At 40.2% G+C, this 24,405-nt stretch overlaps 1 protein-coding gene across 1 annotated transcript; it reads left to right on the plus strand.

Moving 5' to 3' along the window:
• Positions 1-18,933, plus strand: gucy1b1 (guanylate cyclase 1 soluble subunit beta 1). Its single transcript, XM_061245354.1, has 13 exons — positions 1-117; positions 515-588; positions 2,441-2,541; positions 2,908-3,026; positions 3,639-3,836; positions 5,549-5,779; positions 6,313-6,429; positions 6,875-7,008; positions 9,177-9,374; positions 11,554-11,791; positions 14,644-14,784; positions 17,868-18,022; positions 18,223-18,933. The coding sequence occupies exons 1-13, from the start codon at positions 115-117 to the stop codon at positions 18,353-18,355; spliced, it is 1,842 nt and encodes a 613-aa protein (XP_061101338.1). The 5' UTR covers positions 1-114; the 3' UTR covers positions 18,356-18,933.
• The last annotated feature ends 5,472 nt before the right edge of the window (positions 18,934-24,405 follow it).

Genomic DNA, 24,405 nt, shown 5'->3' on the forward strand with positions numbered 1-24,405 from the left:
GCGGACGCCAATCATTACAGAAATATTTGCACGGGTAGTGGTACCCCTCCTAGAAGGGACAAGCTGTGGCGTCTTGCGGCTAAAGGGAATCCAGAAGAATAATTCGTTTTAAACATGGTATGTAATATCCTTGTATTGCATTTCGCAGCAGAGCTCATTAGCAATTTTAGTATCAAACGCGTACCAGTGTTTGTTCTGCCAGCCAATCCCACAATGGTAAATTATTAGCGAATCGCTTGATCTGAAAATCATCTCGCCGTAGGTATTCTACTGTTATTACTCATATTATCCGATTAACATCAGTAAACACATTGCTTTTAATCAATACTGTGTCTGAGCTGCGTCTTCTGTGTAATGATACATTAGTCTATGTTTATGTGTAGGCTATATAGGCTAGTAGGTTGGATGCGATTGCATCTCTCCATCACCCCCTTCTCTCACGGTCATATAAATGATTTCGGTCCCAAATGTATTATTATATATTTATTCTACTTTTCTCACATTGATTTTGCAGTATGGTTTTGTCAATCACGCCTTGGAACTTCTGGTACTCAGAAATTATGGGCCTGAAGTCTGGGAAGACATCAAGTGAGTTTTAAAACCCTGTATAAAGTCACTACGTACTGTACAGTAAGCGCTACTTGCAGATTGGTTGTTCATTACTTAATATTTCAATAGGACATTAGTCATATTTGTGGCAAATACATTTCTTAATTACAGCTGAGATTCCACCTTCATGATAAACTTCTCCATAGGTTACAATAAAACAAAATAAAAATGCTACACGGTCCTACTCTTTAGAAAAAAATAAAAATAATAATACAAATAATATATATATGATGCATCATGTAAGATCATTCATGGAGTATACTCACTGCCACGACTGACACATTAAACACTTTATATCACATGGCATTCCTTTATCTGAATATAATTAGCATAGTATGACTTAATATTTCACAGTTCAGTGTACAGTTGAAAAAAAAAGAAGAAACATCAACAAAATAACATTAACAGTATTATTGATAGAAAAACTATTTGGTACAAACTTATTTTCTCGCTGCCCACATTTGGATATTTAGGTGCAATGGATTGTGGCTCAAAGCTGACCAAAGATGGTGGTTTGCATGAATTAAGCATTGCAGATAGGGCTTTGAAGTTATTAAGTTTTTTTTACAGTTGACCCACATTGTAGACTGAAAATGAAGGAAGTACAGAAACCAATGGTACAGCAACCTTTCATAACCGCACTGTATATAGGAGGCATGCACAAATTAAGAATTATTAAGAAAAAAATCCAAATTCCAAATCACAATACTGTAGAGACGTCCAGGGTGATATAATGATGAAGTAATCCTGGCCGTAGTTAAGCAGAGCTGGAACTGGAGCGTACAGTATGTAAACATGCCTATATTCCAGGCCTCTTTGAGGTATAGCTGAGTCAGAGCTACTGTAAACACCCCTGCTTTGACTCTCTTGATTCTCAAAAAATGTCCTGCAGAGAGAGAGAGAGATTCTGAGAGTGCAGTGTTGCTACAAAATTCAAGACGACGGCCATTGTGTTTCAGAGTTGTTTAAACAAGCCCTATCTCGTAAAGTGCACATTCGGAAAGAGTCAAGTTTATTTGACTTCTTTTACATCTTTTCTGTGTCCCAGACTTGACTTCACCTAGCGCTTTTAAGACCAGTCACAAGTACTTTTTTACATAAACATGTTTTGAATAGTCTGTGCAGTGTCACCTCGTGGTTAAATGTTATCTCGGCTGATGTAACCCGCATGATTAATGCCATTATGGCTCATTCTCTCTTTTAGTTGTAGTGTCCCTGGTTCCTGGCAGGGGGTATGTGCAATTGAAAAATGAATACTATGTGTTTACTTTTAGCTGGTTTCATTTACTCAGGTGCTATCCCCCTGCTGGAGGAATGCTGTTGCTAGCCAGGCCAGAAAATCAATATTGTTTTTGTAGTTCAAACCAGTCATTGGGTCAGATAGATCAAATGTCATACTGGCCACCAAGATGTTCCTTAGCTGGAAAGATTAAGCTTTTATTTTTCTGCTGCTCTTTTTAGATTGTTATCATTCACATTGATGTGCACACATTATCATTTCTAATGCAGAAGCCTATTTTTATTATTTCTTTACTTGGAACTAACTAGGTAAATCTGGAACCACGGAGGTATTTCCACGTTGTTGTTGCCGCCGATGTAATAGCATTTGATTTTCATAAACTTCTGTAAACTTAAGTGTCCTAATAAATCTTCTCACCGGCATTTACAGTTTGCTGTGACATTTTGCAGTCATTACATTAGCCTACTGACTTAAAGTATAATGCCCCATTAGCATTAAAAAGAGCACAGGGAAGCTGTATTCATGTATAGAAACCTATGAAGGGACAGGCTGAAGTGAGTGAAAATGATTAGAAGACCATTTTGTTTCCAGGAAGGAGGCTCAGCTGGACGTGGAGGGCCAGTTCCTTGTCAGGATCATATACGAGGATGCTAAAACATATGACCTTGTTGCAGCCGCCAGTAAAGTGCTAAGTAAGGACCAATTTAATGGTGTTTAATAAATAATCAAAGACATAAATGCATCGTTTTGTCAAAGTATGTCTCTTGTGCACATCCAACCCTGGTCCTGGAAGAGTTTGTGCACTGAGCACTTCATTGGGTCTGATTGTTGATGTTCATTTGTGAAAGCAAATATCCAACAGACCCTGTGGCCACTGTTGTACAGTATAAGCTGGATATTTGTTTGTTGAGATAGCGGCTCCTAGTGTTTGCATGGAATAATATTGCCCATTGGTGTGTGATGAAATACATTTGATGGTGATTTTTAGTGTGTATGGCATGCTCAATATTTGAAGGTGGTTTTTCAGACTGAACATTTGTTTATGATTTGGTCGACAGAAATCGATGCAGGTGACATCCTGCAGATGTTTGGGAAGATGTTCTTTGAGTTCTGCCAGGAATCTGGCTATGATACGATCCTGCGGGTGCTCGGATCCAATGTTCGAGAGTTCCTGCAAGTATGTGTCTTTTTACTGGTCACGCCCTTAAATCACTTTTACATTTCTGTCAGTAACATCTCATTAAATATTTTTCACATAGGTGAAGGGGGGGAGGTGTTAAGTATTCATCAGTGATTTATCCCTTCTTTTGTGAAATTAATTAGGTAATTTATCACACATTTTATGACAATATTAATGTGTCAAAGAATTTGGGAACATGAGTGCAAAGCACATTTCACAAAGGAAGCAGAATTTTTTAAAAATCTATCTATTTATTTATTTGTTTATATACTGAAGGACATTTAATGAACAGATATTTTAGTTTCGACTCCTTGCCAAATTAGAACCGAGATGACCACCTGGACAACTTCTCATAAAATTAGCGAAAATTTTTGGAAAGTATCTTCACATAAGAAACACAAATGAACCCTTATAGACTTTTGTTGTCTTTTCAGATTTTTGGCTGAGTATTTCATTTTATTTTTTTTGGTTTTGAATAGTTTATTGTGCCTTTAATATATCCAATGTTTGCAAGTATATGCAGTTTATGCAACTCGCCGAGCTGAGTTCAGGAGATTTTGATGAGCAGAATTAACATTGGGACATTTTTTTGGCCTTTTTTCTTTGTAGAACCTGGATGCTCTGCATGACCACCTGGGCACCATTTACCCCGGCATGCGAGCGCCCTCCTTCAGGTGCACAGACGCAGAAAAGGGGAACAACCTCATCCTGCACTACTACTCCGAGCGAGAGGGCCTGCAGGACATCGTGATTGGAATCATCAAAACCGTGGCACAGCAGATCCATGGCACCGAGATAGAAATGAAGGTGTGGCTCATTTAGCTTGCTTTTTATAATGTACGTCATGCCCAGGTGCCACCTGCAATAGGGTTCATTTATGGGTCTCTTTATGGGTCAGCTTCTGCATTTGTGAGAAATATATGTTGGCTGTGGTTCATATATTCTTATTTCTATTTTGTCGTAGAAAAAATTGTAATATAGCAGCTTTCATGAGTATTGCACTCCTGCTAGACAAAAAGGTTGACAATATTGATGCTAAGAGCTATTTTAACTTGTTATTCCCTAATGAGATGGTTATTGCTGTTTGGTCCACTCAGAGACAAATGCATGTATTCCTGTGTTTTACAGGATCTGTGAAATATTTTTTTATGGGGTGGGGTGGGGTGGGGTGGGGTGGTGTCGTGTTTCTACCCTACTATAATCACCTACCCAATTCTGTGTCCTGGTGCTGTACACATGCTGTATATGTACATCGCTGTACGACCATGTTTGCTCTGGCGCCTCTGCCCATTCTGATGTCTATACTACCTCAGACAGTGCCTCTCTGTGCAAAGATGACTTGCTAATGTTATTTTTAGCACAAAGCAGTGCCAGTCTATGACCATGTCTCAAATGCACTCATCCGTACTACAGAATGGCCAGAGCTGTATGCAGTAAAATGTAATTCCTCTCCAACATTTCCATGCTCTCACCCACCCATACATCCAGTATGGTCTCCTCTATTTTCATCTCGGTCATATAGTTAGCTTTTTAAATAACAATTGTGTGTTTATTTTTTATTTCTTATTATTTATTTATTTATAATGTAATGATCAACAGAATAATTCTGAAAAAGGAGGAGGCTTTATAGACTGAACACTGCAGAAATAAGAAAAGAGGACTGAAAAATGTTTTGGCTAAATTTTGGTATGTTTAAAAGCCAAGTCGTGTAGTATCCCAAGGCTTTGCACTATTTTTAGTATATATTCCTCATGTTGTTTTTGAAGCTGCCTCTCTCCAAAAGTGTCTTTTCTCTTTGAAATGTGATGTGTTTCTCTGAGTAAGCATGACATGAAAGGCCAGGACTGACTTTCCCAATGTGACACGTGATTTATCCACATGTTATCCAGCGTTGCCATGGAGACTGTGAGAAGAGCAACAGCAGTTTGACGTCAGAGCTGAAAGGCCCCTGCTCATTGGCTCACTGGAGAGCATGTCTGTTTTTCTCAGCTCCCAGTTTCTGTCTCTCGTCCAGCATCTCTTGGTGCTCACCAATCCTGATTCCATGTTAACAAACCACAGCATGTAACGTTGGAGGGTGTCATGCCACAAAATAATTACCAGCATACCTTTTTAAAACCAAGTTTGAGTGGGAAGGTTTTATTTTAGGATTGAAACCTGACTATCTGAGGAAAGAAATATAGCATACAGTATTTCTATATCTCTACATAACTAAGTGCCCTTTTTCAAAGTGTTTTGCAGTGCAAACCATTGTATGAATGCGGTACACACACACACGCATGCACACACATAATACCTTTGGACTGTGTATACTGTACATACAAGGTGCATAGTCCTCCCATACTATAAAAACAGTCTGTAGTTCATTTTGTTTATTGCGCGCCTTTCTTTACCCTGGCCAAGTGGAGCACTGTGACCTTGTAAAAGTGTAATGGAATGGACAGCGCTGTTGTGTAACAGTTAACCCGATGGCTCCTGGGGTTTTCTCATGCGTCTGTGCTGGATTCTCACTGTGCCAGGTCATTCAGCCGAAGAGCGAAGAGTGTGATCACATCAAGTTTCTCATCGAGGAGAAGGACTCGGAGGAGGAGGCTTTTTATGAGGACCTGGACGGGTTCGAGGAGAATGGGACCCAGGAGACCAGGATCAGCCCTTACACCTTCTGCAAGGCCTTCCCCTTTCACCTCATGTTCGACCGTGACCTGGTGCTCACGCAGTGCGGGAACGCCATCTTCCGTGTACTGCCCCAGGTGAGGCCCGTGCGTCTGTGCGTGTCTGTGAGTGTGTGTGTGTACATGTGTGTCTGTGTGTGTGTGTACATGTGTGTCTGTGAGTGTGTGTGTACATGTGTGTCTGTGAGTGTGTGTGCGTACATGTGTGCCTGTGAGTGTGTGTGTGTGTGTGTGTGTGTGTGTACATGTGTGCATGTGTGTGTGTCTGTGTGTGCTTGTGTGCACTTGTGTCTGTGAATGTGTGAGTGTGTACATGTGTGTCTGTGAATGTGTGAGTGTGTATATGTGTGCCTGTGTGTGTGTGTCTGTGTGCGTGTGCATGTGCGCACATACAGTGCAATTGTAATCCACCCAAGGAAGAAACTGTTGCTGGACTGAAAGTCAAGACTCCTTTTAATACATGACTCACCTTAACTGATTCACAGGAACACAAAGCTAACGTGAAAACTAATCCGAAACCTCCAGCACAGGAAGTCCAATTTTAAGGTATTGATCTTTGCGAAGGAAAGGTATTGTGTGGTTAATTGATGGCTGCCCCTTGTCCATTTCAGCTTCAGCCTGGGGCCTGCAGCCTGCCCTCAGTGTTCTCTCTGGTGCGCCCCCACATCGATTTTAGCTTCCATGGAATCCTCTCTCACATCAACACTGTCTTTGTGCTTCGGAGCAAGGTAATGGAAAAAAGTAAACACCAAAACCTTGTCCTCTTGTGTTGCCGTAGATACGACCTTTTACTGTCGATACGACTCCCTATGATGTGGTATTACACATTATTACATTACCCCTCCCATTATTATTAATATTATTATTATCATCGTCCAACTATTTTTGCAAAGAATACAATAATTACTCATATTTAAATGCAAAATAGTGGTTAATATATAATATGACTTGTTGCAATGCCCACTTCTTCATATTTAAATTATTAGTGAAACAATTAGAAGCGCGTTGGACAGAGAGATTTGTGGCTAAGGTGTTTTTTGGAAAATAAAGCCAGTTAACCCCTCTGATTGTAATGCTTGTCTCTGGTGGTCCTCTAAGCTTGTTTGTTGTTCACAGTAGATGTGCAGTACCCTGACCTTGTTGTTGTGTTGGCTTGGCTGGCTGTGTGTGTAGGAGGGCCTTCTGAACGTGGAAACGCTGGAGAGCGAGGACGAACTGACGGGGGCTGAGATCAGCTGTCTGAGGCTGAAGGGTCAGATGATCTACCTGCCCGAGGCTGAGAACGTCCTGTTTCTCTGCTCCCCCAGGTCTGCCTGCCTTCACCTGCAGCCCCGGGCAGCCCATGCACTGCACACAACCCCCCCACACCCCCTCCATGCTGCCCGCAAGCGGCCCTTCGTCAGCACAGCTGTCGGTTCGCAAATTGGCGCTAAAGCAGTCTGCTGGCAGGCAGCTGAGGTGCGGCACTGGAGATGAGGATCAGCTGGTACAAGAATGAAAAACACTGGGTAAATGGTGCTGCCCTGGGTGAATGGCCAGCTGCCACAAGTCTGAACATAATGTAATTGCATCCCACCTCAGCTTAGTATGGCAGGCTCAGTATAGCAAAGCTGCGGTCCTCCTCGGGTTGAAGACGTGCAGTATCTCGTGTCACACATGGGCCATTCCGTGTCAACTCAAATCAAGTGCAGCGCAGCATCCATCCGATTCCATTTATTTCTGGAGTGGTGGTAGGCAATGATGCGGAATAGACCTCCTGAAGATGTGAGCTTCGTACACTGCTTCATTTTTTGTGCTTCATTTTTGTGCCACATTTAATGCTGAGTAGTGGGAGGCATCAGCTTGATGAAGCAACAGTTAGAATATAAAGCAGAAACATGCAATTCATTTCTTGCATATTCAGCACACAACACAAAATGTATACCAGTAATTCATATTATTCATAACATAGTCACTTTATGTTCATGAGGTTTAGAAACGTATCAGAATCAGGAATAGTTTTTTTGTATTTCATTGATGAAAGCATGTCAGTTATTTTGCTATTTTGGATTTTCTCTATGGTACAGCATATGCAAATGTATGAGGTTACGGTTTTTGGAGCTGTCACAAACCCAACCTGTCAAGACACCATGACATATTTTTTTCAGGAAGGGTGATTTTGAATCAATCTTCAACATATCGTTGTTGTGCATGGTGGCACATTTCTGACACCCTGTTTCAGTGGAATCAAAATGAGCTGTATCTTCATTTTTAATCACCTCATGTATTTGAATGTTTTATAGGAGAAAGGTTTCTCATGAGACTCAAAAAATGGACAACAAAGATGTGTTTATATTTCAAGATATGACTCCTCGAAAACGGCTTCTTTTGAAAAACTAATTCAGGCCAAATATTCAAAATGAAAAGAGATTATTGATTTTTTTACTCCTGATGTGAATTCTACACGCTAAATACTCCCAAGATACCAACTATCTAATGATTTGGCAGTTGGCTTGTAGAATTATGGCCCTTTAAAAATCAGATGCAACTAGGCTGAAGGCAAAATTGTAGAAGGCACTAGAACAAAAAGGAAACAGCATACAAACCTCAAATTTTCCGAATTTCTATTCCTCATCATTGCCTACCACCACACAAAAAAATTAATGAAATTGAAGATCATTTTTGTTGTCTTTGCTGTTCTGCATTTCGCACTGAAAACCAGTAGTTCCCCAGAAAGCAAGCGCTTATCATATCACTTTCTCTCTGATAGTTAATGGATGGTTTCCTGATAGAAAGCCATTCACCTATTTTACCTTCTTTTAACAGCTGATCCTCATCTCAAAGGTTTGGCCTGGACTGTCAAATGTCTGTAACTGTTAGTCTGCCCATTTGTAAAGCAATGGCAGACTGACAGCTGTGCACACAGTAGGACACTAGTGGACCACAAACTGTATGATTGCTGGGTCATATCTGACCTCTGTGTGTGTGTGTGTGTGTGTGTGTATGTGTGCACGTGTGTGTGTGCCTGCGTGTTTGTGTTTGTGTATGCGTGAGTGTGTGCGTGCGTGTGTATGCATGTGTGTATGCGTGGATGTGTGTGAGCGTGTGTGTGCTTGTGTGTGTGTGCATGCGCGTACGTGTGTGTGTGCGTGCATGTGTGTGTGCGTGCGTGTGTGTGTGTGCGTGTGTGTGCGTGCGTGCTTGCATGCGTGTGTATGCATGCGTGTATGCGTGGATGTGTGTGAGCGTGTGTGTGCTTGTGTGTGTGTGCATGCGCGTACGTGTGTGTGTGCGTGCATGTGTGTGTGCGTGCGTGTGTGTGTGTGCATGCGTGCGTGCGTGCTTGCGTGCGTGCGTGTGTGTATGCATGCGTGTATGCGTGGATGTGTGTGAGCGTGTGTGCTTGTGTGTGTGTGAATGCGCGTACGTGTGCGTGTGCGTGCGCGCGTGCGTGCGTGCGTGTGTGTGTGTGTGCGTGCGTGTGTGTGTGCGGCAGTGTGATGAACCTGGACGACCTCACTCGGCGAGGGCTGTACCTGAGTGACATCCCGCTGCACGACGCCACGCGGGACCTGGTGCTGCTGGGGGAGCAGTTTCGCGAGGAGTACAAGCTGACGCAGGAGCTGGAGATCCTCACCGACCGGCTGCAGCACACGCTACGGGCCCTGGAGGACGAGAAGAAGAAGACAGACAGGTGCGTCCCTCACTCTCTGGAGCGTCTGGTTCAGTCCCCAGAAAGACATAATTACTTTCTTCTTGGTATGATGACCCGGTTGGACCTGCCCGATTTCAGCATGTTCTTATTCATGTCATGGCCAATGCAGTCAACAGTTTGCTGGAAAGGAAAGACACTTTTTTGACGAGTGAAATCATAGACCTCAGGTTTCAAGGCCATCTCTCACACACACATGTCCCACTCATAAATCTTGCACGTGCTGGATTTTGCAAGCCCTTCTTCCCGCTGGTCTTGGCAGGGTTCAAGCAGTGCATGAAGCCAGCTGTGTAATTACAGTGTGGCTCTCCAGTTAAATAGGTTTGCCTTGGTGGAGGAGCCTGGGCCCAGAGCAGGTATTCTTCAGTGTGCTTGAAATGTATAAACTCGATGTGCCTTATGAAATATTGTGTAGGCAGGTGCGTAGGCTGGCAGAAATTACTTGTTCTGTTGCAAAAAGACCCTCCCACTGCAGAATAGTCTGTTTTACCGAAATATTGTACATTTCATGGTCACGTGACCTCATAATTTACATTTATGAAGAAACAGGTGATTTTTGTATTCTCTTCCTGATGCTGTGTTGCAATGGTCACCGTTTTAAATCGACCAGCACTGTGACGGTTCCAAAGTGGAAATGGAGGAGCTCTCCATATCCAATCTGCAGGTCTATTTACTATGTGGCATAAAAATCCTGTTTTTCTGCCGCAAATTTCTGCATTCATACATTTAGACATTGCAGATGCAGAGAGAACATTACAACGATGAAGTTTGCAAACATCTAAAAACCTTTTGACATTGGTTGAAGCAGGGTTAGGAAGTGATGCAAACTTTTTTTATATGCGGCCATCAGTCTTTGTTGTGACTGAGTGCTCAGTAGAAAAATAAAATTTTTCACAAGGGAAGAGCTTACAAATATGGTACAAGAACATCCAATACCCAGGGCTCGATATTGAGATAAGGAATGTAAGATACCAGAAAAATGAAAAAGGCTTAGTCAGCTGGCACACATGCCATTTATCCTTGAGTACAGGACAGCTGTATCCATAAACTATACTGCATTATACTGTATATATAAACCTTTTCTAAGGATCTGTGGCAACCTCTTAAAAGGTAGTGTAATCCCAATTTTAAAGGGGAACTACAGGCTGGTTAGCATATTAGATCCTGTGCTGTCAAAATTATGAATTTCATAAAGAATAAAAGAAAACAACTACGATTATCCTTGTGAGACCGGGCCATATATTCCTGTCCTCTGTGGGGGACATGGGTCCCTCATCTTAATCTCAAGAACCACATACTTTACTATTATGAAATCTGCACAAGGGACAAAAATAAAATAAATAATATTTTTGAAAATATGTTCACTGCAACATATGCAAAAAAAAGTTATATTTGAGCCCACTTTAGTAACTTGCATGCATACCATCTAGGATTCTAAAGCAGGTTTTGTGTCTTGTCTAATTACTATGATGCTGAGGCTAGTGGCTAATTACAGAACATACTGATATTTGCTGTATATAAACTTAAAATATAAATAGTCAAAATAGTATGATGCATACTACATATTTAGATCAGATATACACTGCAATTTAACCTTTGAAAGATACTTTAAATAATCATCACACTGTAAAACATGCAGTGCACACACTGCATAGAAAATCTGTGTTTGTCTTACATGTTTGTTGTTCATTCTGTCGCATACTAATTGATGCTGATATTAAACTGGGTATTTCCAAACTCTCTCCATCCTGTACTGCTGATACATTATTTAGAGCATTTCATATTTGGCATAAAGTCATACTTCCAAGTCTGTTGCCATGACAACAGCACCTTCTGCATTTGAGGCTTGAATCTCTAAAGGCAGGGCCACGCTGAGCCTGTTTCACATCGGCTCCTGAAAGACTGCTCTGTCTGTGCCTCTGAATATCTGTCAGTCAGCATAGAGGATAGCCTTTAAGCCTGTAAGCTACATACATCACAACATATTTACAGAAAAGTGCAGTGTACAGTTTAAATGTATCACTGAACAACACATCACAGTTGACAGTACCAGTGTTATGTTAGATACTTTTATTTAAAAAAATGTTATCAGTGGAAGTGAAATTGGTCTGTAGCACTGAGAACTGACATATGCCCTTTGCCCCCCCTCATCCTAATTTAGGTTGCTGTACTCAGTTCTTCCACCGTCCGTTGCTAATGAGCTGCGGCACAAGCGTCCAGTCCCGGCCAAGCGCTACGACAACGTGACGATCCTCTTCAGCGGAATCGTTGGCTTCAACGCCTTTTGCAGCAAGCACGCCTCTGCCGAGGGTGCCATAAAGATCGTCAATCTGCTCAACGACGTGTACACCAGGTTCGACATCCTGACTGACACTCGCAGGAACCCATATGTTTACAAGGTGAGAGGGGGCACCTGTGTTCTATGTTTTCACCTCTCTCCCCGGACCAATAAAAATCCCTGGGTAGGGTGGCTGGGGTAGAAATGAAACATGAAACATAAGATAGTTATGATATCACATTGTACTATATGTTGAGGAGCACGACATACTGCATAATGATGGAATACATCGGTTACAAACAGGTGCTTGACATACAATCATGGAGTACATTAGTTGCAAACAATAGAACAATGCTGGTTGGTAGATGCTTTCTGTGTACTGCCTGGTAATTCGCTCAGGGATACGCAACATATAACCTGAAACTGTCCACTTGATCACTGTCGGCATTGTTCTATTGGTTCTTTCCTATGTACTTTGTGATTGGTGGAGCCCCTGCTGTTTTCAAGCCGAAAGGTATCCCTGGATGTGGGTGGTGCGGTGTGTATGCTTTTAAGATGCACGGCTTTAAGATCCAGAGGCGAATCGTTCTTTCACGTTCATAACTTTCGCTGTAGCTCGTTTATTTCAGCGCAGATAACCAGGGAGAGCTCTCCACACTGTTGATGTTTTACTGTGGTTATACAGCAAGATTTACACAGCAGGCTTTCAAACAGAAATGCACTTTTAAGCAGTCAGACACGCCTCACTAAATCCCATGAATTTCAACAAAGCATCAAGGCAGAAGTAAAATTTATCTTATGTCTGCAACAAGTGGGTGGTCCACAGCTCTTTCTCTTTCTGAAATGACTTTGTTGTTTGAGACAGCCCAGCAACTCAGGGCAGGAGACCCTGAGTGAACTGCTTCTTCAGCTAGCCATCAGAAGAGAATGGTTTTTCAGATTATCTAAGATGTTAGCATCTGAAATCTGAAAATGCTTTATGGTACATTTTAACATCGCTACTTGACAGCGTGACAACACTGTCACTCAATTAGATGGAAAGTTGTGATAATTTGGAAGCTATTTCTTCCTTGAAGAAAGGTGTGAAAAGGAGCACCTTACATGGGGGTGTAGGAGTACTGTAACAAGGGAGGATTTTTCAGCTCTTCCTGCTTGTTAGACAAGGGTTCGCCAATCACAATCATAATGAATCGGCTGACTCCGATTGTTGAGTGCTGGACAACCGCCTGCAGATAAGTAGTCCAGCTCTTAGGAACAGGGTTGAGTATCCCAGCAGATACTGTAGCCCTCCAGAACCGGGGTTGGGTTGACTTCCAGGCACTTCAGTCCTCCAGAACTGGGATTGGGTTGATTCCAGGCATTTCAGTCCTCCAGAATTAGGGTTGGGTTGGCTTCTAGGCTCTGCTGAACATAGTTCGGTTTTGGTTGTCTCTGAGTCACAGCTGCTTTCCAGGGCAGGAGTTGTATAGCTCATGCTGCCGATCCCTATCTAAATAAAGCAGACTTAATTTATCATCCTTGTGCACTAGTGCTCTGAAAGGTCCAGCAAGGAAAATGTTTCTGTATTCCCACTGGACCGTTTATTTCATGCACTTCCTGACTTATCAGGGATTTTCTCCAGAGAAATCAAAGCAGTCATTTTTTAGCTGATTTTACAAAGAGGTTCAAAGGGGCCATTTATTTTTGAAATGCTAGTATTATACTGACCTTATAATGTCTAAGGGTATCTTCTATTTAAAGTGTATAATTACAATGCTCCATCATGTTTGGGACAAAGATATATTTGTATTCATTTTGGCTCTGTACGCCGCAATTTTAGATTTGTAATCAAACAATGCATATGCGCTTAAAGTGCAGTTTCTCAGTTTTCAGCATATGAAGCGCAAGTTCAATCTGTACACTACAGAATTAATTCTGCTGCTGCTATCAGCAGTTACATCATCAGTAAATACAGGTGAGCCAGTATCTGGCAGCCATACAATACCCAAAGACCCCCGCCATCATGTCAGAGCCAAATCAAAAAAATGATATCTATGGAACCCCTGTTCAAAAATGTATGTCTTAAAGTTTTTGAAAACATGGATTTATGCTCCATACTTGTGCTAAAACAGATTAATACTCATGTTTGACTTGTTATGAATGCATGTATGACATGTTACCAATGCTTGGCCTTATACTCTTTATACTTGCAATCAAGGTTGGGAAAAAGCTTGCGTATGCAGGGCTTCTTCTATAGGCCTGGTGTTAGGAATCTAAGCTTGTGTATGCAGGGCTTCTTCTATAGGCCTGGTGTTAGGAACCTAGGCTTGCGTATGCAGGGCTTCTTCTATAGGCCTGGTGTTAGGAACCTAAGCTTGTGTATGCAGGGCTTCTTCTATAGGCCTGGTGTTAGGAACCTAAGCTTGCGTATGCAGGGCTTCTTCTATAGGCCTGGTGTTAGGAACCTAAGCTTGTGTATGCAGGGCTTCTTCCATAGGCCTGGTGTTAGGAACCTAGGCTTGTGTATGCAGGGCTTCTTCTATAGGCCTGGTGTTAGGAACCTAGGCTTGTGTATGCAGGGCTTCTTCTATAGGCCTGGTGTTAGGAACCTAAGCTTGCGTATGCAGGGCTTCTTCTATAGGCCTGGTGTTAGGAACCTAAGCTTGTGTATGCAGGGCTTCTTCTATAGGCCTGGTGTTAGGAACCTAAGCTTGTGTATGCAGGGCTTCTTCTATAGGCCTGGTGTTAGGAACCTGTGAGCCACAGAAAGCAGCAGGTAGCAGCGAACGGCCTGGAATCAATCAAAATCTGTCCTTAAGTTTGACTTAAATGCAAGGGTTCACAGATCACCTAAATCAACTCGCTAAACTGTTTACACACAGGAAAGTCACTCTTGCATTTAGTAAAGGACAAAAGCTGATTGAAGCCAGGCCACAGTGTTAGATTCAAAGTCGAAAAGTACCCTTACCCTCCTATGCTCTTGGCCTCTGGCAGGTGGAGACAGTTGGAGACAAGTACATGACAGTCAGTGGCCTTCCGGAGCCCTGCACCCACCACGCCCAGTCTATTGGCCATCTGGCTCTAGACATGATGGAGATCGCAGGCCAAGTGAAGGTGGACGAGGAGCCAGTACAGGTGTGGAAGTGATGATGTCATTGACCTAGGTTTTCAAGCCAACATTGCAGATCCTGTATACTGTAAGAAGACGATCTCACTCTGAAATGCCACATACTAGATGAATGTGAAACCAGTACATGAATGAAACCACTTATTGACCATTTTTACAACTGGACATCCATTGTAATAGGTGTTACATTTTGACCGGACCGCTCCTGACAGTAAACCAACAATCAAATTCCAATCTGCACACTTGCTGATTTGATCAGGATATTGCATTATCCGTGGTAAGATTCCTGCAGTGATTTATTTTCTTCCGATGACTGATTGACAGCTTCCTGCTAACAGGAAATAACAAATGACAGACTGCACATTCTGCTGAGGTGAAACATAAAACACATACTTGCACATCTTTATCTATCTACAACACTGGCACTTTAAAAAGGAATATATAAAGCTACATAGTAAACTGTGCAGTGGAAATGGTTTATGAGTTCAGTGGGGATCAGGCGTACTCTGTTATAGCAGATTTAGAACTGAACATTTTATTGTGTGCCAACTCATGCTTTCCTGGTAATTACATAACATTATTTGTAGTAGTCTCAAACTGCTTAGCCTGTTTTTACTTTCTGACTTCAATAGGCCAACATCCGAAACATTTGTGCAACATACTTTAAAATGTACAGGAGTCCGGCTTGGTATTACTTGGTTTATTGGAGTTGTTCATGGTATTACTGTGTATTTCTTAATGTAAAAATGTTTGCCATCCAACAGGTCTTTTTAATCCAGCCATTTTAATATGCCATCATAAACCAGAGCTATGTATGAGAATAACAGAAATGATTCATCACCTTTTAATTGGCTGAAAATAGATGCAGAATCCCTGCTTGTGAGGATAGGCTGCTTTAAAGCTTTTGTTTAAAGCGAAGGATGGAGTTGTTATTGTGTCAGTGACTGCTAGAGACAAAGCTTTGGAAAATGGTGTCTGTGTAATGAAGGCCTGTTTATTAGGCAGATGGTATGGCCAGCACTGGAGCTCAGCTTGGCGGTGGTAGCAACTTCAAATCATCTTACTGTCCAGCATTAAAAAATACATCCTCCATTAACTCTCTCTCTCTCTCTCTCTCTCTCTCTCTCTCTCTCTCTTTGTCTCTGTCTCTCTCATGCTTTCTCTGTCTCTCTCATGCTCTCTCTATCTCTCTCACGCTCTCTCTTTCTCACGCAAACACATACTGTATACTGTCTTTTTTGTATCTTGCTCTTGCCCTCTCTCCCTTTCTATCACTCTCTCACACACACACACACACACACACACACAATTATTTTCTCAATGACAATATCTAATTATATTCATTAATAGCACAACTGTGAAATGACTGGGGCTGAATAATATTCTTGAGAAGGCAATGAGATAACAATGATTTCAGCCCCTATTGATTGAGTGAATACATGCACATTAAGTTACATAAGATGATGTATATTGAATTCTGAAGAATAATTATTTTTAAAAAGAGGACTGTCACTTTTCTACCATTCACTTGGTGTCACACAAATGTCTGGATACATAAAAGCAATGTCAGTAATTCTTATTGGCTGTAGAGGACATGTTAATCTGTTGCAGGACTGCGTAACCCACTTCTTTCAGGGTAGATGAATCCTTTTTTTAATCCAGTGTGTGTTGACTGGCTTAGTTTTGTCGAAGGGACCCTGAAATAACATGTGCTTTACCAAAGAAAATAACATGCTTGGTTTATTAGAAATGGAATTTGATATCATTTAATTCTGCAGAATTTCCCTGAGCTCTCATTTTGAAACAGGAGAGAAGTGTCATTTTATTTAATCTATTGGAAGAACATACTGGTTCATTTAATGCCTGTTCATTCTTTACTGGAATTCAGACCACACACCCACACCCGGTCCTTTTTGAAATATAGATTTTCATCACAGTTATTATGTAAATTCTTCATATACATATTATAATTAATATTAAAGTTATTTAACTTTAAATAAATGAAACATTTTGAATTGGAATTGTGCTCCTTTTGTTTGACCAAGTACTTTGGTGCTACTCAGGGTATTTTGTATATTCTAATGGTTTGTTTAATTTTAAAACTATTACATTTATTTAATGTGGCCCTAGTCAGTGAAAGGTATGGAGGTGCTTGATAATTTATTTTCCTGGATTTGTAATGGAAAATTCCAGCTTGAATGAACCTCTTCCCATGACTCTGAAAAGTGCTTATTCATGCACTGAAAATCAATTTCTGCTTTGCCTTTTTTTGCTTAAAAAGTTCAGAGACTTCTCTGTGCTGCAGTGCTTGGATAAAAGGATGAAGAAAGATATGTTCCTGGACCACAGTATGCTGTACTTTTACCATTGACATTGTGATTGACATTGTGCTGGAGGACAGGGCAAGTCTTGTGGGCACACGGTAGCTATAGCACTTAACATTTTCAGAGATTTTACTTGAGAAATACAGCCCTTTTATCCAACATTTTATCCACTTTAAAGGTTCACTAAAATGACTGTGAAACTGAAATATTTCAGTCCCTCACAATTGATAAGCAAATTCTCATATTAATTGCAAGGGACTTTTATTGCACAAGTTGTTCATTATACATTATACTCTTTGTCGTGTGCACTTTGAGCTCATGGGGTCAATGACCAGTCAAACTGGGTGACTGAATGACAAACAGAACATTAAAGCTAATGCCCAGCTGCATTGTACAGCATTCAGTGTGGTAATTGGAGTTTCAGACATGTTTTGTCACCCCTGCATTGATCTTGGGGGGATTGCCTGCTTAGTCTAATCAGCTGCAAGTTGCTTTGGATAAAAACATCAGCTAAATAACATGATGATGATGATGATTATTATTATTATTATTATTATTATATTTTCGGTACCTTGTGCATAAATTTATGGAAAGCAAAAACAAACTGTCGAGACATCACTGAAGTAATTACATACTTTTACCCAATATTGTTGTACATTGTTTTTCTGAGCATGAAGTTGAATTAGAGTTCCAAACCAAATTTATGAAGTATGGCACCAAGAAGATGGAATGTTGTAATCTGATATATAAAAAAACATCTTTCCTAGATAACCATTGGAATCCACACTGGAGAGGTCGTGACAGGGGTCATAGGTCAGAGGATGCCTCGCTACTGCCTGTTTGGGAACACAGTCAACCTGACGAGTCGGACGGAAACCACAGGAGAGAAGGGAAAGATTAATGTGTCTGAGTACACATACAGGTGAGGAGAGTATTTACCTGAAGGGTATTTGACACTTTGGTTCAGGAAAATTTCAGACTCAAACTTCTGTCTTAAGCATGTAGTGAAATGATAACCGGACATTTTAAGGAAACTGTAGTTCATTTGCACACACAAGTAGTAAATAGCAGTTTTGAAATGGCACATAAATGTCAATAAAATGAGCATTTTTTGCTTTGCAGGTGTTTGCAGTCGGCTGAAAATGCAGACCCACAGTTCCTCCTGGAATACCGGGGGCCAGTGGCCATGAAGGGCAGAAAGGAGCCGATGAAAGTGTGGTTTCTGTCCAGGAAAATGGCCGAAGGCACCATGTGACCAGAAGTGTCTGAACTGTGAATGTTCTTTTCAAGCGGGCCTCCGTTCAGGGGCTCTACAGCACTTATTGGTAGCATTTACTTGATGGTAAATATGCAAGACAACACACATCCTTTTAGTAAATATTTTAAAATGACCCCTTTAAAGGGACTGCTTTCACTGTATATATGTGTGCGTGTGTATGCTATATGTATGGTATATATGCACACACACATATATTTATATATACTGTAAGTGGTTTTATATAAGAGCTGCCACTAAGATATTTAATGGCTTGTGCTGTATGTATAAATGAATTAGCCACCTACAATATTAGAAAAAAACAACATATTTTATGAGTATGGCAGTGTATTGACAGTGTCAAATTTAAATTTATATGTACTGTATTTTGTTGTGTATAAATACATATTTATTAACCACTACTTCTCACCTGATGGACAGTCTATTCACGCATAGCACACCACGTCTGAAAATAGAGGTTGTATTAATGTCAAACATAAGTAAAGTACTATGATGAAATATAATTATAAATTACATTTTATAAACCTAAAAACATTAAAGAACGTACATGCTATTTACATTCTCTATTTCTATATTGTGTTATTTTATTTTTTCTTAATGAAATGCAAACACACAAAAAATTCTACTAGTATAACCCTTCAGCATAATGCTTTTTTAAAAAAAAGATTACGCATATCTTTGCTGCTGTGATCTCACCTGTGCAGTTTAATTAGTGAATACAGACTGTTAAAATGTACATGTTACTGTACCGTATATCTACTTCCAATAATGGTTTATATTTGTGTGGTTGTGTTTACGTATGTACTATGTATGTATGTACTTACTGTATATATCCATACATACATACATACGTGCAGGCAGGCAAGCACATGCACCATACATACGTATATAAATATTGCCTCTGCTGATATGCCTGGACATTACAGTGGTCCCTGATGGACTGCAGTTTGTTGTGCTCGCATGTCGACAGTATCACTCCATCATTTGCATCACTGCACATAAGTGCCTATAAAAGAAAGTAAATATCATGTTGTTTTGTATCCCTCTTTCGGATGAGATGTTGAGGTCCTGACTCACTGTGGTCATTAAAGATTCCATGACACTTCAAAAAGAGTAGGGCGTTCCCCGGTGTCCTGGATAAATTCCAAGCCCTTGCTCTTTCAACCCACCACCTAATGATCCTGATTCAAATGTCATGATCAATCAACCTATCTATTATTTTATTCAAAAGGCAACAGAATCCTCACAAATAAAGCATAGTTCACAGGAGTTTTCTTTGCTGTTACTCCACAGCAAGACTGTGTAACATACCAAATAGTGAATTGGGTTTGTAATGCAGAGGTGGCAGGTTTGATTCCCATAGCAAGATACTTTACCTGAATCGCTCTGGCTTAGAGCATTTGCTAATTGCCTGAAAGTATTGTGTAATGTGTATTTATTTAAATAAGAAACACCATGTATGTGTGCTCAAGGCTTAACAAATATTCTCAACCCCCACTGCGTCCAGAACTGCAGAAATCAAATCCTCAGAAAGAAAACATCTGGCTTTAGAAAAGTCCTTGCATAACCCTGGGGAGTGAGTGTGGGATTTTCCACAAAAAAAAAGGAAAATGTGAAAATTGAGTTATCTCAGAAATGAGAGGGAAAACGTCAGAGAATAGTTTCAAACTGTAATAGAAATGATGATGTGGTGTCTCAATTGTGCCTATTGCTTTAATTCCTTGCTGTTTAAATTGCATTTGAATCACCCACCAACTGTATTGTGTGACAGTAAAATTGCATGTGATTACATTGCATCCAATTATTGTATGCAAATTTTACTGTGTTAAAATTGCTTCCTGTAAGTTGGTGCTTAATTTGAATATCGTTTCAGGGATCCTTATTGGAAATCAAGTCCAAAAGCTAAAAAAAGAAAGTCAAATCCAAAACGTGTCCATCAGTGATATCATATGGTGACTGCTATTTTTAAGTAGAAGACAAGATAATGAACACAAAAAACATACTGTACAAAGCAATGTGTTTGAACAGAAGCCTTTTTGGTGAGGGTACAGCTATTGACTTGAAAACAAAAAAATGTATATATTGAGATAAATGTATCACCTCAATATTTAGGATAGATGAAGGAGAGCCGTAGGTACTGCATAGTGTTAAAGATGGAGGCTGCGCAGAATGCTCAGAGGGCCACAGATACCTGGCAAAGCAAAAGACAAAGCAGTGATGGAGTGAGACTGAAAGGAAGACTTGTGAAAGCGCCCAGCTATTTTTACCCCTGTCCTGAGCCGCCACTCTAAAACTCCCTTGTAGCAGAATCTGACTGCTGTCGTTTTTAAGTGTTTCAGGCACAGTGTCTTTAGAGATTTGGTGTGGAAAAGGATCCAATTGAGATTACAAATATTTTTTTCAAAAATAAATTCAGTGACTCATTACATGAGCATTTTCTTCAAGATTAATTTTGATTACACAGAAAAACACATGTTTGGACTGAACAATATGATTAAACTGCATTGGTAGATGATTCTGCCATAATATTGGCTGTCTAAAGTGGCAGGAAAATTAATGGTATCTTAGATCAGATAGCATGATTATGTTTCGCTGAAATGCATTAAACAACTAGAAGTTTTTGCTGTAATTATACTGATTATTAATTTAGAAAAGAAGACAGTGCCAGAATGTTCACATTCTTCGGAACATGGCAAGAAGTGAAAAGTCCATATACAGGAACATTTTGTGAACTGAACATTTCTGCTACTGTATACACAGCAGCTGTAGACAAACATCAATCAGGTCAGCATGTGGTTTACATTGGTTTAGAACAGGTGGGCACAAAGGGAATCAGACAGAATGATGGCTACTGTCTCTCCGTTCCTATTACATCACCTTAATTTTGACATCATTATGATGCTCTGAACATACAGTATACACTGACTCATTAGTTAAGTTAAAAACCTCTCAAAGCAGTTTATTAGCTTAAATGTACAGCAGCCGTTTGTCATCCCCTGAGTTCAAAATCCAGAATATTACCCATAATGCCTCACGTATGCCCTCTAATACGGATTTTATTTATGCTATAATATTGCCTACTAAGTAGTCAAAAACCTCCAAAATTATTTCATGAACCCAAGACAACATCTTCAACTGTTACAGAAGCTGAGTGATTTTCCTTTTTAGCAGAAAAAGAGTGTTAGGAAAGAAAAGTAGTAGGCCATCCATGTCATTGGCTGCTCTTATTCTTCCATGTTATGGCCTGCTCGGAGGTTATGTCAGGGCACACTAGGAGCTCTGTTTATGTTCCACTCCCCCTGTGAGGTGTGTTTCACTAAGTAACCAGACAAAACAAATCCATCCAGGTGTTTTTCCCTTTCTGGATTTAAGCCGCAATATTGTGTTGTAAAAATAGACTGAAGATGCACTTGAATTTCAGCAAGTCATATCTTAATATTGATGTTATTAGTTCAACCACAACTAAAGTCAACACAATAAATTAGCTTTTGTTTAAAAAGAAAAAGGCATCACACATTAACACATCTGTATATCAAAGTTAAGGACAAGAGCTTATCTACTGGGGCGACATGGCTCAGGCAGTAAGAGCAGTCGTCTGGCAGTCGGAGGGTTGCCGGTTCGATCCCCTGCTCGGGCTGTGTCGAGGTGTCCCTGAGCAAGACACCTAACCCCCAAATGCTCCTGACGAGCTGGTCGGGGCCTTGCATGGCAGCCAATCGCCGTCAGTGTGTGAGTGTCTGTGTGTGAGTGTGTGTATATGAATGGGTGAATGGAGAAGCATCAATTGTATGCCACTTTGGATAAAGGCGCTATATAAATTCCTGCCATTTACTTCAGACAGGACTTATTTGTTCCTCTGTTAAAATTCATCCTTGATGAAGTGAAGGGTTGGGGAACCCTGCTCCTGTTCCTGAATTATTATTTTCAAAAGTTCTGCTGTTGATATTTCGCCCAATCGTGTATGTGATCTGAAATGTTTTCTACTTGTATTGATAAGCTCATCAATGACAGCTAAATGTTGTTACTGTGCTATTGTATGAGACATTTAACGGTGGTCTAATCTACATAATCTATACAATAAACTGGCGGACAGCGGACATTGAAAACAGAAACAGATCAAAAGGGTCCCCCACCCTCAGAACCCGGTTTTATTTAACAGGTGGACATAAAATACATAAGTGCTAAAACTATGACTTACTATTGACTTGAAGTTCATCAAAATCAGCTTAAACAGATACAGTATTCTTGTATGTTACTTTGAACTGCCGAACTACCGAGCAGCACATCTTTAATGTTGAATGCATAGCTGTAGCCTGAATTTATAGAGGTGAATAATTCATTTTCCCCGTTATTTTTCGTAGGTTTCCCAAAACACCTGAGATGTCTCTTCCCTTGAGATGCTGTATGTAAAACAGGGGTTATATGATAAGTGTTGGAGAGTCACAGTCCTTTAGCCCTTTTTATACCATTAGTATATTAAGAACTGAAAGGAGTTGGTTCCACTAATGCAGTAATTACCTGAAAGTGCTACTTATTCAGTGCGCTTGTTACAGTTTCCCAGTGGCGCTGAAAAAGTGGCGGAGACTTTCTCTTTATACCTCTGGTGTACACATAGATGTATTCCATCACGGAAGTACAATGTGTTTTTAATCCCAGGATCTAAATGAAAGAGCCATCGCTCAAAGTGAGATGTGTGACGTGAAGCCAGCTGCGCTGTTACTATTGCTGAGGGAGAGTTTATTTAAGGATCACTCTGCACTACTGTTTATATAACAAAACAAAGACTCTGCACTGGGATTGTAATCGCGGATTCCTACTCACACTACTCGTGCGAATCAGAAATCAAAAGGGAACAATTGTATAATGTTTGTGAAATCAGTCATTAAGCTATTAATTAAATTTTGTATATTACATATTCTCAGTTAACATGCATGCAACTCTCTGGAAGCATGAAAACTGTTTTCAGTCTGTTTCTGCTTCTGTTGCAATGTGTGCTGACGGATGAAGTCCCCAGTGAATTTTTGTATTGATCATCCACAAGGTGAGGTTTAGACTGATATGAAGGTAAACCCGATAGCATGTCTCCCTCTGGTGGCAGGTAGGGAGAATTGAATGGTCTGTTACTACTAAATCAAGTATTGGTCAATTTGTTTGTTTCTCTCAAGTGTACAAGGCAAATTTTTGTCAGAATGGCTTTTGTGACACTGAAAGAAATATGAAGTTATATTACTCATTACTTTAAGTAATACGTTTGTTACCCTTAAAAAAGGTACTTGCAAAAAACAAGTTGTTCAACAATTATATTATTGTATTATTTATATCTTACATCTAAAAAAGAAAGACAGTTAAAATTAAGTGGTTCATAAAATATAATCATAATGTAGCAAAATAATGTATTTGTGAATGAATATTATCATCTACTATTTAATAACTTGTCGTATGCACATGTAACCATGAGGCACTGACCCATGTCAAGGTCATGTCGCAAAGTCCAGTTTCTATGAAATGCCCAATGTCACCATCCTCAGCTTATTTAAAAACAAACAGTTTGTTTTCAGTTGTGTTTGGATAGGTTTAACTGTTAACCCAGCTTCAGATGTTTAAAGATTTTTCACTCGTGACCAAGCCAGTACCCAGTGCTTTTACAATTTCAAATAGGGGTGTTTTTTGAGCTTGTTTGTTTTTACTGAGTCTCTGTTGACAGAAAGAGACAAGCAACATTGCAGGGAGCTGCCATTAATTTATTGTGAGCTTAATTTTGGCATTGGCCAATGTTACGTAACACTTATTGTTGCATTATTGTTTTTATGTTATAATCATGTTTATCATTGCTTATTTACTGACTGTAATGTATGCTCTAGTTGAATATAAATGGGTTTACATAAATAATGATTTAATGTGACTTTATAACCTATAAATTAAATTCCTGATGGGTGTTTCTAGCCGTTGAAAATTGCCAGCTGATGTGCTTCTGTTTAATTTCTGGTAAAATATCAAACACACACACATACATACAAACAGACACACAG

Source organism: Conger conger, chromosome 6, assembly GCF_963514075.1.
Source record: "Conger conger chromosome 6, fConCon1.1, whole genome shotgun sequence".
Classification (NCBI taxonomy): Eukaryota; Metazoa; Chordata; class Actinopteri; order Anguilliformes; family Congridae; genus Conger; species Conger conger.

Excerpts from the sequence above, each read along its gene's own strand:
- gucy1b1 (XM_061245354.1), top strand. Across the intron at positions 7,009-9,176 it reads CTGTTTCTCTGCTCCCCCAG|TGTGATGAACCTGGACGACC; the intron begins GTCTGCCTGCCT and ends TGTGTGCGGCAG. Across the intron at positions 11,792-14,643 it reads GGAACCCATATGTTTACAAG|GTGGAGACAGTTGGAGACAA; the intron begins GTGAGAGGGGGC and ends GGCCTCTGGCAG.